At 45.6% G+C, this 12140-nt stretch overlaps 1 protein-coding gene across 1 annotated transcript in view; it reads left to right on the top strand.

Annotated features, from left to right (window-relative positions):
* LOC139416850 (serine/threonine-protein kinase WNK3-like) overlaps nt 1-12140 on the top strand; it is a 97010-nt gene that overhangs the window by 52926 nt on the left and 31944 nt on the right. Inside the window, exons 6-10 of the mRNA XM_071165986.1 lie at nt 4608-4696; nt 6477-6696; nt 8009-8345; nt 9452-9570; nt 9800-10000. Of these exons, the coding sequence (XP_071022087.1) occupies nt 4608-4696; nt 6477-6696; nt 8009-8345; nt 9452-9570; nt 9800-10000 (966 nt within the window). The remainder of the gene's footprint in view (nt 1-4607; nt 4697-6476; nt 6697-8008; nt 8346-9451; nt 9571-9799; nt 10001-12140) is intronic.

Below are 12140 nucleotides of genomic sequence, written 5' to 3'. Positions count from 1 at the left end.
AATGACTTCTGTCATGCACATAGTACATAGTACCTTGTGGAGTGGTTGAAAAACGAGTTTTAATGACTCCAACCTAAGTGTATGTAAACCTCTGACTTCAACTGTATATTATTGTCCATGTAGGACGGAGTACTCCCATCGTCTAAGGTATATTATTGTCCATATAGGACAGAGTAGTCCCATCGTCTAAGGTATATTATTGTCCATGTAGGACGGAGTACTCCCATCGTCTAAGGTATATTATTGTCCATATAGGACAGAGTAGTCCCATCGTCTAAGGTATATTATTGTCCATGTAGGACGGAGTACTCCCATCGTCTAAGGTATATTATTGTCCATGTAGGACGGAGTACTCCCATCGTCTAAGGTATATTATTGTCCATGTAGGACAGAGTACTCCCATCGTCTAAGGTATATTATTGTCCATGTAGGACGGAGTACTCCCATCGTCTAAGGTATATTATTGTCCATGTAGGACGGAGTAGTCCCATCTTCTAAGGTATATTATTGTCTATATAGGACAGAGTAGTCCCATCTTCTAAGGCAGGGGTGTCAAAGTCAAATGGACGGAGGGCCAAATAAAAAAATCAGCTACAAGACGAGGGCCGGACTGTTCGAATGTTCATTGAAAAATTTTTAAATGACGCATATAGTCTAGTGAACCTAATTGAACCTACTGAAAACCTAACAAATATATTACAATATGATCAGATAAATAAAGCAATATTTTCTTATGGCTCTGTCAGTAATCTTTAATTTTCAACAGACACAAAAGACAAATTTCCTTTATATAAATATCCCCATAACATGAACATTAAATGAAAGAAACCGGTATTCAAGGCACCATCAGTAGACTATATTTTCTATTTTAGCAAAAGTGGGCTAAATTTACTTCAAAGAAAAAACAATAATAGCAATTTTCTATCATCCACTCAACTGAAATATTTTTAAAATATAATTGGATTGAAATACAAAAAAATAAAGTGCAAAAATCTATTAATCAAAAACAACACTTTGTTTAAGGAGAAGTAACATGCAGTGAAAACAAATATTAAATTTTAACTTTTAAACTTGAACTGAGTAAAAACTCTAAATATGTGATTGCACAGTAATGTTCACTTGTTTGAGGTTGAGGGTGATACTTGGTGGTGTCCCATCTTTTCCACAAGTTCATCAATGTTCGGGGTAAGGCTCTGAGCTGAAGAAATCCTCAGAATTGAGTGGAGGTGTTCAGCAGTAAGTCGACTTCTGTGTGATGTTTTGTTCAGGTTCATCAAAGAAAACAGTTGTTCACACAGGTATGTGCTGCCAAACATAGACAACGTTTGAGCAGCCTGGATGCGCAGCTGGGGCATTGTGCCGGGGAGGAAACGGGCAAACTCCGCAGCACCCACTGCCGCATATTTTTCCCTCAGTGCATCATTGCATTGGAGGTCAATCAACTCCATTTGGAGGTTTGGTGGTGAGCTTTCCACGTCAACAGCAAATGGGTTACCGAGCAGTTCCAACCTGCTTTTTTGTGCTTCAAAGTCAGCAAATCGGCGTCGAAAGTCAGTGGTAAGCATACCTATTTTATCAGCCAACTGTGTGCTCGGGAACGCACTGGTAGAGAGCTTCTCTTTCATGGTCTGGCAGCTGGGAAAGTGGCTCAAATTTTCTTTCCGCATCTGCGTCTCCCACAGAGTCAGTTTGGTTTTAAATGCCTTCACTGTACTGTACATATCAGAGATGACACGATCCCGACCCTGCAGCTGCAAGTTTATTGCATTCAGATGACTCGTAATGTCACACAGAAAAGCCATTTCACACAGAAACATTTCGTCTCGGAGTTGTGTTGTGTCTTTCCCTTTGCTGTCCAAGAATAGACAAATCTCCTCACGAAGCTCGAAACATCTTTGAAGCACCTTTCCCTGGCTTAGCCATCGCACCTCTGTGTGATAAGGCAAATCACCATGCTCCGTTTCTAACTCCGTCAGAAATGCCTTGAACTGGCGGTGATTCAAACCTTTGGCTCTGATAAAGTTAACTGTGCGCGTGATGATGCTCATTACATGCTCCATTTTCAAGGCTTTACCGCACAACGCTTCCTGGTGTATGATACAATGATAAGCTGTCAGCTCACCTGTCGCGTTTTCCTCTTGCATCTTTTCCCGTATCTTCGCCACCAGTCCGCTCCTGTGTCCACACATCGCAGGTGCTCCGTCGGTTGTCAAACCCACGAGTTTTTCCCAAGGCAGCTCCATCTCATTTACACATCTTGACACCTCTTCATACAAATCATGCCCCGTAGTTGTGCCATGCATAGGACGTAAAGCCAAAAACTCCTCTGTCACGCTTAGGCTGGAGTCCACTCCGCGGATGAAAATTGACAACTGGGCAATGTCAGAAATGTCGGTGCTCTCATCCACAGCCAAGGAATATGCAATAAAATCTTTTCCCTTTTTCACAAGCTGCTCTTTTAGATTGATGGACAACTGGTCTACTCTCTCGGCAATGGTGTTTCTGCTCAGACTCACATTTAAAAAGAGTTGCCTTTTTTCTGGGCAAACTTCGTCACAAACTTTAATCATGCAGTTTTTGATGAAATCCCCCTCCGTAAATGGCCGGGCTGATTTAGCGATCTCTTCTGCCAAAATAAAACTGGCCTTGACAGCAGCCTGGCCTTGTGATTTGGCTTTTTTGAACAGAGCCTGTCGAGATTTGAGGCCTCGTTTTAATTCCTCTGCCTTTTGTAGCCTTTGTTCCATGTCCATATTCTTGTTTTTGTCCGCGTGTTTCGTTTCATAATGTCGTCTCAGATTATACTCTTTCAGTACCGCCACACTTTCTCCACACAGAAGACACACAGGTTTTCCAGCTACCTTCGTGAACATATACTCCGACTCCCACCTTGTTTGAAACCCCCGGTTCTCAGTATCCACCTTCCGTTTTGCCATTTTTGATGGGTATCTGAAAGTTAATTTTACTGTGATGCTGACGACTGCTGTGCCAATAAATATTGAAATGAAGCAGCCTACTGCTCGGTGCGTCACCTTTGCATTGTGGGAAATGTAGTATTGGTGCGTGTAAAAGATCTGCGGGCTGCCGGCTTGCTGCGGGCCGGTTCTAATAATAAATCAAGATCATCCCAGGGGCCGTAAAAAACCTTCTTGCGGGCCGGATGTGGCCCGCGGGCCTTGACTCTGACATATGTGTTCTAAGGTATATTATTGTCCATGTAGGACGGAGTAGTCCCATCTTCTAAGGTATATTATTGTCCATATAGGACGGAGTAGTCCCATCTAAGGTATATTATTGTCCATGTAGGACAGAGTAGTCCCAGCGTCTAAGGTATATTATTGTCCATGTAGGACGGAGTAGTCCCAGCGTCTAAGGTATATTATTGTCCATGTAGGACGGAGTAGTCCCATCGTCTAAGGTATATTATTGTCCATGTAGGACAGAGTAGTCCCAGCGTCTAAGGTATATTATTGTCCATGTAGGACGGAGTAGTCCCAGCGTCTAAGGTATATTATTGTCCATGTAGGACGGAGTAGTCCCAGCGTCTAAGGTATATTATTGTCAATGTAGGACGGAGTAGTCCCATCGTCTAAGGTATATTATTGTCCATGTAGGACGGAGTAGTCCCAGCGTCTAAGGTATATTATTGTCCATGTAGGACGGAGTAGTCCCATCGTCTAAGGTATATTATTGTCCATGTAGGACAGAGTAGTCCCATCTTCTAAGGTATATTATTGTCCATGTAGGACGGAGTAGTCCCATCGTCTAAGGTATATTATTGTCCATGTAGGACGGAGTAGTCCCAGCGTCTAAGGTATATTATTGTCCATGTAGGACGGAGTAGTCCCAGCGTCTAAGGTATATTATTGTCCATGTAGGACGGAGTAGTCCCAACGTCTAAGGTATATTATTGTCCATGTAGGACAGAGTAGTCCCATCTTCTAAGGTATATTATTGTCCATGTAGGACGGAGTAGTCCCAGCGTCTAAGGTATATTATTGTCCATGTAGGACGGAGTAGTCCCATCGTCTAAGGTATATTATTGTCCATGTAGGACGGAGTAGTCCCAGCGTCTAAGGTATATTATTGTCCATGTAGGACGGAGTAGTCCCATCGTCTAAGGTATATTATTGTCCATGTAGGACGGAGTAGTCCCAGCGTCTAAGGTATATTATTGTCCATGTAGGACAGAGTAGTCCCATCTTAGGTATTTTACTGTCCATATAGGACAGAGTAGTCCCATCTAAGGTATATTATTGTCCATGTAGGACAGAGTAGTCCCATCGTCTAAGGTATATTACTGTCCATATAGGACAGAGTAGTCCCATCTAAGGTATTTTACAGTCCATATAGGACAGAGTAGTCCCATCTAAGGTATATTATTGTCCATGTAGGACAGAGTAGTCCCATCTAAGGTATATTACTGTCCATGTAGGACAGAGTAGTCCCATCTAAGGTATATTACTGTCCATATAGGACAGAGTAGTCCCATCATCTAAATTATTGTATGTTCTATCACCCCCCCCCCCCCCCCCCACTTGTCGTCGTCTGTTTCTCTCTCTCTACTCTCACTGTACCTCTATCTCTCTTTCCCTCTCTGCCTACAGGGTATAAAACCAGCTAGCTTTGATAAAGTCAATGACCCAGAGATTAAAGAGATCATTGAGTGCTGCATCCGCCAAGACAAGAATCAGAGGTAAGCAGTTGTACCTCCCCCCTCTCTTCCTCTCTTCCTCTCTTCCTCTCTTTCTCTCTTCCTCTCTTCCTCTCTTCCTCTCTTTCTCTCTTTCTCTCTTACTCTCTCTGTCTCTTTCTCTCTTCCTCTCTTTCTCTCTTCCTCTCTTTCTCTCTTACTCTCTCTGTCTCTTTCTCTCTTCCTCTCTTTCTCTCTTCCTCTCTCTGTCTCTTTCTCTCTTCCTCTCTTTCTCTCTTACTCTCTCTGTCTCTTTCTCTCTTCCTCTCTTTCTCTCTTCCTCTCTTTCTCTCTTCCTCTCTTTCTCTCTTACTCTCTCTGTCTCTTTCTCTCTTCCTCTCTTTCTCTCTTCCTCTCTTTCTCTCTTCCTCTCTTTCTCTCTTACTCTCTCTGTCTCTTTCTCTCTTCCTCTCTTTCTCTCTTCCTCTCTTTCTCTCTTCCTCTCTTTCTCTCTTACTCTCTCTGTCTCTTTCTCTCTTCCTCTCTTTCTCTCTTACTCTCTCTGTCTCTTTCTCTCTTCCTCTCTTTCTCTCTTCCTCTCTTTCTCTCTTCCTCTCTTTCTCTCTTACTCTCTCTGTCTCTTTCTCTCTTCCTCTCTTCCTCTCTTCCTCTCTTCCTCTCTTTCTCTCTTACTCTCTCTGTCTCTTCCTCTCTTTCTCTCTTCCTCTCTTTCTCTCTTACTCTCTCTGTCTCTTCCTCTCTTTCTCTCTTCCTCTCTTCCTCTCTTCCTCTCTTTCTCTCTTACTCTCTCTGTCTCTTCCTCTCTTTCTCTCTTCCTCTCTTCCTCTCTTTCTCTCTTTTTCTCTTTCTCTCTTTCTCTCTTACTCTCTTTCTCTCTTTCTCTCTCTCTCTTTCTCTCTTCCTCTCTTCCTCTCTTCCTCTCTTTCTCTCTTACTCTCTTCCTCTCTTTCTCTCTTACTCTCTCTGTCTTTCTGTCTCTGTCTCTCTCAATTCAATTGAATTTCAATTTAAGGGCTGTATTGGCATGGGAAACATATGTTAACATTGCCAAATTACGTGATGTAGATAATAAACAAAAGTGAAATAAACAATACAAATGAACAGTAAACATTACACTGACAAAAGTTTATCTTTCTCTCTTCCTCTCTTCCTCTCTTCCTCTCTTCCTCTCTTTCTCTCTTACTCTCTCTGTCTCTTCCTCTCTTTCTCTCTTCCTCTCTTTCTCTCTTACTCTCTCTGTCTCTTCCTCTCTTTCTCTCTTCCTCTCTTCCTCTCTTTCTCTCTTTTTCTCTTTCTCTCTTTCTCTCTTACTCTCTTTCTCTCTTTCTCTCTCTCTCTTTCTCTCTTCCTCTCTTCCTCTCTTCCTCTCTTTCTCTCTTACTCTCTTCCTCTCTTTCTCTCTTACTCTCTCTGTCTTTCTGTCTCTGTCTCTCTCAATTCAATTGAATTTCAATTTAAGGGCTGTATTGGCATGGGAAACATATGTTAACATTGCCAAATTACGTGATGTAGATAATAAACAAAAGTGAAATAAACAATACAAATGAACAGTAAACATTACACTGACAAAAGTTTATCTTTCTCTCTCTCATAATAAGGACGAGTGCTTATTTAAAAAATTCATTCGGTGGACTGTCTAAAGTGATTAGTACCGCTGACCCCGGCACACATACCAGATCAGGCATGGGTTCAACTCCAGCCCACTGCCCTTCTGACTTGCCCCTCTCCTACTGTTCCTGTCATCTCTTCTTCACTGTCTTATCCAATAAAAGGAAAGAAGTGGGAATTTGTTCTTTGCTTGATGTGTTCTCTCTCTCTGCAGGCTGTCCATCCGGGACCTGTTGACCCACGCCATCTTTGGGGAGGACACTGGGGTGCGTGTGGAGCTGGCGGAGGAGGACATGGGGTATCAGGAGTGTCTGGCCCTCAGGATCTGGGTGGAGGATCCCAAGAAGCTGAAGGGCAAACACAAAGACAACGAGGCCATTGAGTTCAGTTATGACCTGGAGAATGACAGCGCAGAAGAGGTGGCTCTGGAGATGGTGAGAGAGGGGGAGCGAGAGAGGAGGGGTGGGAGGAACCTAGAGAGCGACTGTGCTGAGGAACTAGCGGGGGGAAGGAGAGGGGATGGTGAGAGAGAGGAGGGGTGGGGGGAACCTAGAGAGCGACAGTGCTGAGGAACTAGCGGGGGGAAGGAGAGGGGATGGTGAGAGAGGGGGAGAGAGAGAGGAGGGGTGGGGGGAACCTAGAGAGCGACAGTGCTGAGGAACTAGCGGGGGGAAGGAGAGGGGATGGTGAGAGAGGGGGAGAGAGAGAGGAGGGGTGGGGGGAACCTAGAGAGCGACAGTGCTGAGGAACTAGCGGGGGGAAGGAGAGGGGATGGTGAGAGAGGGGGAGAGAGAGAGGAGGGGTGGGGGGAACCTAGAGAGCGACAGTGCTGAGGAACTAGCGGGGGGAAGGAGAGGGGATGGTGAGAGAGGGGGAGAGAGAGAGGAGGGGTGGGGGGAACCTAGAGAGCGACAGTGCTGAGGAACTAGCGGGGGGAAGGAGAGGGGATGGTGAGAGAGGGGGAGAGAGAGAGGAGGGGTGGGGGGAACCTAGAGAGCGACAGTGCTGAGGAACTAGCGGGGGGAAGGAGAGGGGATGGTGAGAGAGGGGGAGAGAGAGAGGAGGGGTGGGGGGAACCTAGAGAGCGACAGTGCTGAGGAACTAGCGGGGGGAAGGAGAGGGGATGGTGAGAGAGGGGGAGAGAGAGAGGAGGGGTGGGGGGAACCTAGAGAGCGACAGTGCTGAGGAACTAGCGGGGGGAAGGAGAGGGGATGGTGAGAGAGGGGGAGAGAGAGAGGAGGGGTGGGGGGAACCTAGAGAGCGACAGTGCTGAGGAACTAGCGGGGGGAAGGAGAGGGGATGGTGAGTGAGGGAGAGAGAGAGAGATGGTGAGACATTGATACCCTTTTCACACTATGGTACCAACCCGAAACGTGCTCTGCGCGTTATTTTTTATTTTATTTTGTCCTTTCTAGCATGGCCCCAGGCCAGCACAGTACAGTACAGTACTGTAAAGGTTGGCTCAGCTCATTAGTGTGAACATGATATGAGAGAGAGCTGTGCAGGTCGGAACAGGAATAACTAGGGCTTCTCAGAGAACTACAGGGAAGATGAGAGGGCCACAGCAAAGGTGGGGTCTGGAGTTGCTTTGATGTATTGCAAAGTCCACGGCTCATTAATCAAGGTTTCCTTGCAATGCTTTTAATGTCTCTCTCCGCCCCCTCTCGCTCTCATTCTCTCACTGTCTTACTCTCTCTCTCTCTCCCCCCTCCCCCCCTCCTTTTCTGTCTTACCCCTCCTCGCCAGGTGAAGTCGGGCTTCTTCCATGAGAGCGATGCTAAAGTGGTGGGGAAATCCATCCGCGACCGTGTCACGCTCATTAAGAAGTCCCGTGAGAGACGCCAGCAGCAGCTGCTCCAACAGCAGCAAGGCTTTGATGAGAGACGGGACTCCACCCTCACCTCCTCCTACACCAACACTTACCCCTCCTGCACCTCCTCACTGGGGCCTGGGGTGGCTGGGCTGACAGGGCGAGGCGGGGGAGGTGGTGGGCAGGGGGAGGCTGAGGAGATACCAAAGGCAGATCAGCATATGAAGCAACAGCAGCAGATCCACAGTGGGAATCCTCTGAGCCTGCCCACAGGTACTGTACGACTCTATCAGAGGCTTACCAGATAGTTTTCTACTGTACAATACACATACACTGACTGTACAAAACATTATGAACACTTTCCTAATATTGCCAGCCCCCAGCACCCCCTTTTGCCCTCAGAACAGACACAATTCGTTGGGGGCTTGGACTTTACAAGGTATTGAAAGCGTTCCACAGAGATGCTGGCCCATGTTGACTCCAATGTTTCCCACAGTTGTGTCAAGTTGGCTGGATGTCCTTTGGGTGGTGGACCATTCTTGGTACACACGGGAAACTGTTGAGCGTGAAAAACCCAGCAGCGTTGAAGTTTTTGGGTCCCATGTGGCTCAGTTGGTAGAGCATGGTGCTTGCAATACCAGGGTTGTGGGTGCGATTCTCATGGGGGATCAGTCTGGGAAAAAAGTACAAAAATGTTAGCGTCTGTTAAATTACTAAAATGTAAAATGTTAACAAAAACCAAACCCCGTTAGAAGGCACTTAAATATTTTGTCTTGCTCATTCACCCTCTGAATGGCACACATACAAAATCCATCTTTCAATTGTCTCAAGGCTTAAACATCCTTATTTAACCTGTCTCCTCTCCTCTACATTGAAGTGGATTTAACAAGTGACATCAATAATGGATCATAGCTCTCACCTGGAATTACCTGGTCAGTCTATGTCAAGGAAGAGCAGGTGTTCATAATGTTTTGTATACAAATGCCACGTTCAAAACAACTGGAAACTCGGAAATCGCAGACTTCCGACTTAAGTGCGTTCAAAACAACTGAGAACTCGGGAAAAAAACGAGCTCCGACTGGGAAATATCGATTTGAACGGTCATCCAACTCGGAATTCCAACATTGGAACTCGGGCCTCTTTCTAGAGCTCTGACTTTCCTACCTGAAAATCACTGACGTCATGATTTGACCTCGTATTTTTCAGAGTTCCCAGTTGTCTTGAATGCGGCATTAGTGTACATGCAGTACCTACCACCGAAACAACATCAAACAAAGTATATTGAACATGTAACAGATACACATATTTTGGGATTGTGGACAGAATGATACCAGTATAAAAAATGTGTTGTTTTACACCTCCCATTGTATTTACTTCAGGAGGGGAGAGCATTGTTTCAGCCAGCTGTGAGTCCTATGCCAATGGCCAGAGCCAGGCGTACCCTCAGCAACGGGAGTCCTACGTGCTTTCTCAATCCAACCTCCCTGCTGCTGCTTCGGCAAGTCTATGGCTACATATCAAATAGCACCCTATTCCCTATGTACTGCTCTAGTTTTGACCAGGGCCATGTAGTGCACCATGTAGAGTCTAGGGTGCTATTTGGAACATACACAATGTTATGGTTGTTCCTGTTTTGGAGAATCCAGTTTACAAAGAGATTGAAATCTTATTTTCACTCAGCAACCCTGCAATCACGTTAACTTATATTGTCTATTATTTATTTTTAGGCAATTATGGCCCACACCAAAATGTTCCCAATTAGTCAGAGCAGAGGAGTTCCGAATGTGCTTATTGGTCAGAGTAGTGGGATTTCCGGCATGTCCATTGGCCAAAGTGGTGGTGGGGCTCCTGATGGTCAGCAGACTTACGTTCAGCCTGTTGCCATGCCAACACAGGTTTCACCAGATATACCACAGCAGTATTCACAGGTGAGTGGATCTGCATCTCTATCGACTCTGGTCTCTCAAAAACACTACAGTTTGAACCTTCCCAAATAACTCTTAATTTTCACCTTAATATTTTATCAGTTCTTTAACAATAATGACAATTCCAATTATCATAATTATGCTTTCATGTTCTTTGAAACTGTTTATAATTCTTTGATTAAATCATATGATTAATATTTACACTTACCTTCTCTATCCACCTCAATCCTCCCTCTCCTCTCTTACCATAACTCCCTCTGCCCACCTGACCATCCCTCTGTCACCCTGCGACTACAATCCACCAACAATCTCAGTCATACCACTCAGATGGGTCACAGATTGCACAAATGGCCCCTTCGCTGTCCTACGCACCCCCAGTCTCCCCCCAAGCCCAGCTCAACATCCTCCCAGCTCCTATGTTAGCGGGGGACCCAACAGGACGAGTGGGGGCCATGGTCCCTCTCCCACAACAGGCCCAGGCCAACGTCACTCCCAATGTCATCCAGATGACACCCCAGCCTTTAACCCAGCAAGCACTGCCTGACATGATCCCACAGCAGCAGACCATTGTTCAACAACAACAACAACAACAGATACTGATTGAGCAACAGCAGCAGCAGCAAATGGAGGCTCAACAAGCCGCCCTGCTTCAGCATCATCAACAACAACATCAACAACAGGCCAGTGTAATTCCCCAGAACCAGGCGGTACAGCAACAGATGGAACAACAGCAGCAGCAACAGCAGACTATAGCAATCCAACAGCAGCAAACTACTGAGCCACAGCAGCAAGTGTATGTGCAGCAAGCTTTGGTTCAGCAGCAGCAGGCCTTACTACAACAACAACAACAATCAATGGAACAACAGCAGCATCAGGCCTTATTACAACAACAACAACAATCAATGGAACAACAGCAGCATCAGGCCTTATTACAACAACAACAACAATCAATGGAACAACAGCAGCATCGGGCCTTACTACAACAACAACAACAATCAATGGAACAACAGCAGCATCGGGCCTTACTACAACAACAACAATCAATGGAACAACAGCAGCATCAGGCCTTATTACAACAACAACAACAATCAATGGAACAACAGCAGCATCGGGCCTTACTACAACAACAACAACAATCAATGGAACAACAGCAGCATCAGGCCTTAATACAAAAACAATCAATGGAACAACAGCAGCATCAGGCCTTACTACAACAACAACAGCAATCAATGGAACAACAGCAGCATCAGGCCTTATTACAACAACAACAATCAATGGAACAACAGCAGCATCAGGCCTTACTACAACAACAACAACAATCAATGGAACAACAGCAGCATCAGGCCTTACTACAGCAACAACAATCAATGGAACAACAGCAGCATCAGGCCTTACTACAACAACAACAACAATCAATGGAACAACAGCAGCATCAGGCCTTACAACACCAACAATCAATGGAACAACAGCAGCAGCAACAACAGGGATTGTCATTGCAGCAACAGCAATTGGATCAAACCCAAGCATATGCGCAACCACCGCAAATTGACGTACAACAGCAGCAACAACTGCAGCAGCAGCAACAGCAGCAAATATTGTTACTACACCAACAACACCAGATAGAACATCAGCAACAACAACAAGCAATGTTACTAGAACAACAACAGCAAGTGTACATACAACAGCAGCTTGAGCAACAGCAGCAACAGGCTTTGCTACAACAGCAACAACAGGCGCAACTACAACAGCACCAACTGGAGCAGCAGCAAGCGTTGTTACAACAGCAGATATTTGAGCAACAGCAGCAGCAAGCTCTGTTACAACAGCAGCAACAAGAGCAGCAGCAACAGCAAGCCTTAAAGCAACAGCAACAACAGGCTCAACTACAACAGCATCAGCTAGAGCAACAGCAAGCGCTCCTACAGCAACAACAGCAACAACAACAACAACAACAACAACTGGAGGCTCACCAAGTGAGCCAGATACAACAACCACAAATGGATTTACAACAGCTGCAACAACAACAGCAAGCTGTGCTGAAACAACCGACCCAACCACAACAACAGGCGGTCGTCAGTCATCCAGTCAACCCACAGCACCAGCAGGCTGTGCTTCAGCAACAGTTGGAACAACAGCAAGCCAT

Source organism: Oncorhynchus clarkii, chromosome 9, assembly GCF_045791955.1.
Source record: "Oncorhynchus clarkii lewisi isolate Uvic-CL-2024 chromosome 9, UVic_Ocla_1.0, whole genome shotgun sequence".
In the NCBI taxonomy this organism is placed as follows: domain Eukaryota; kingdom Metazoa; phylum Chordata; class Actinopteri; order Salmoniformes; family Salmonidae; genus Oncorhynchus; species Oncorhynchus clarkii.
This window is presented reverse-complemented; position numbering and strand designations above follow the sequence as displayed.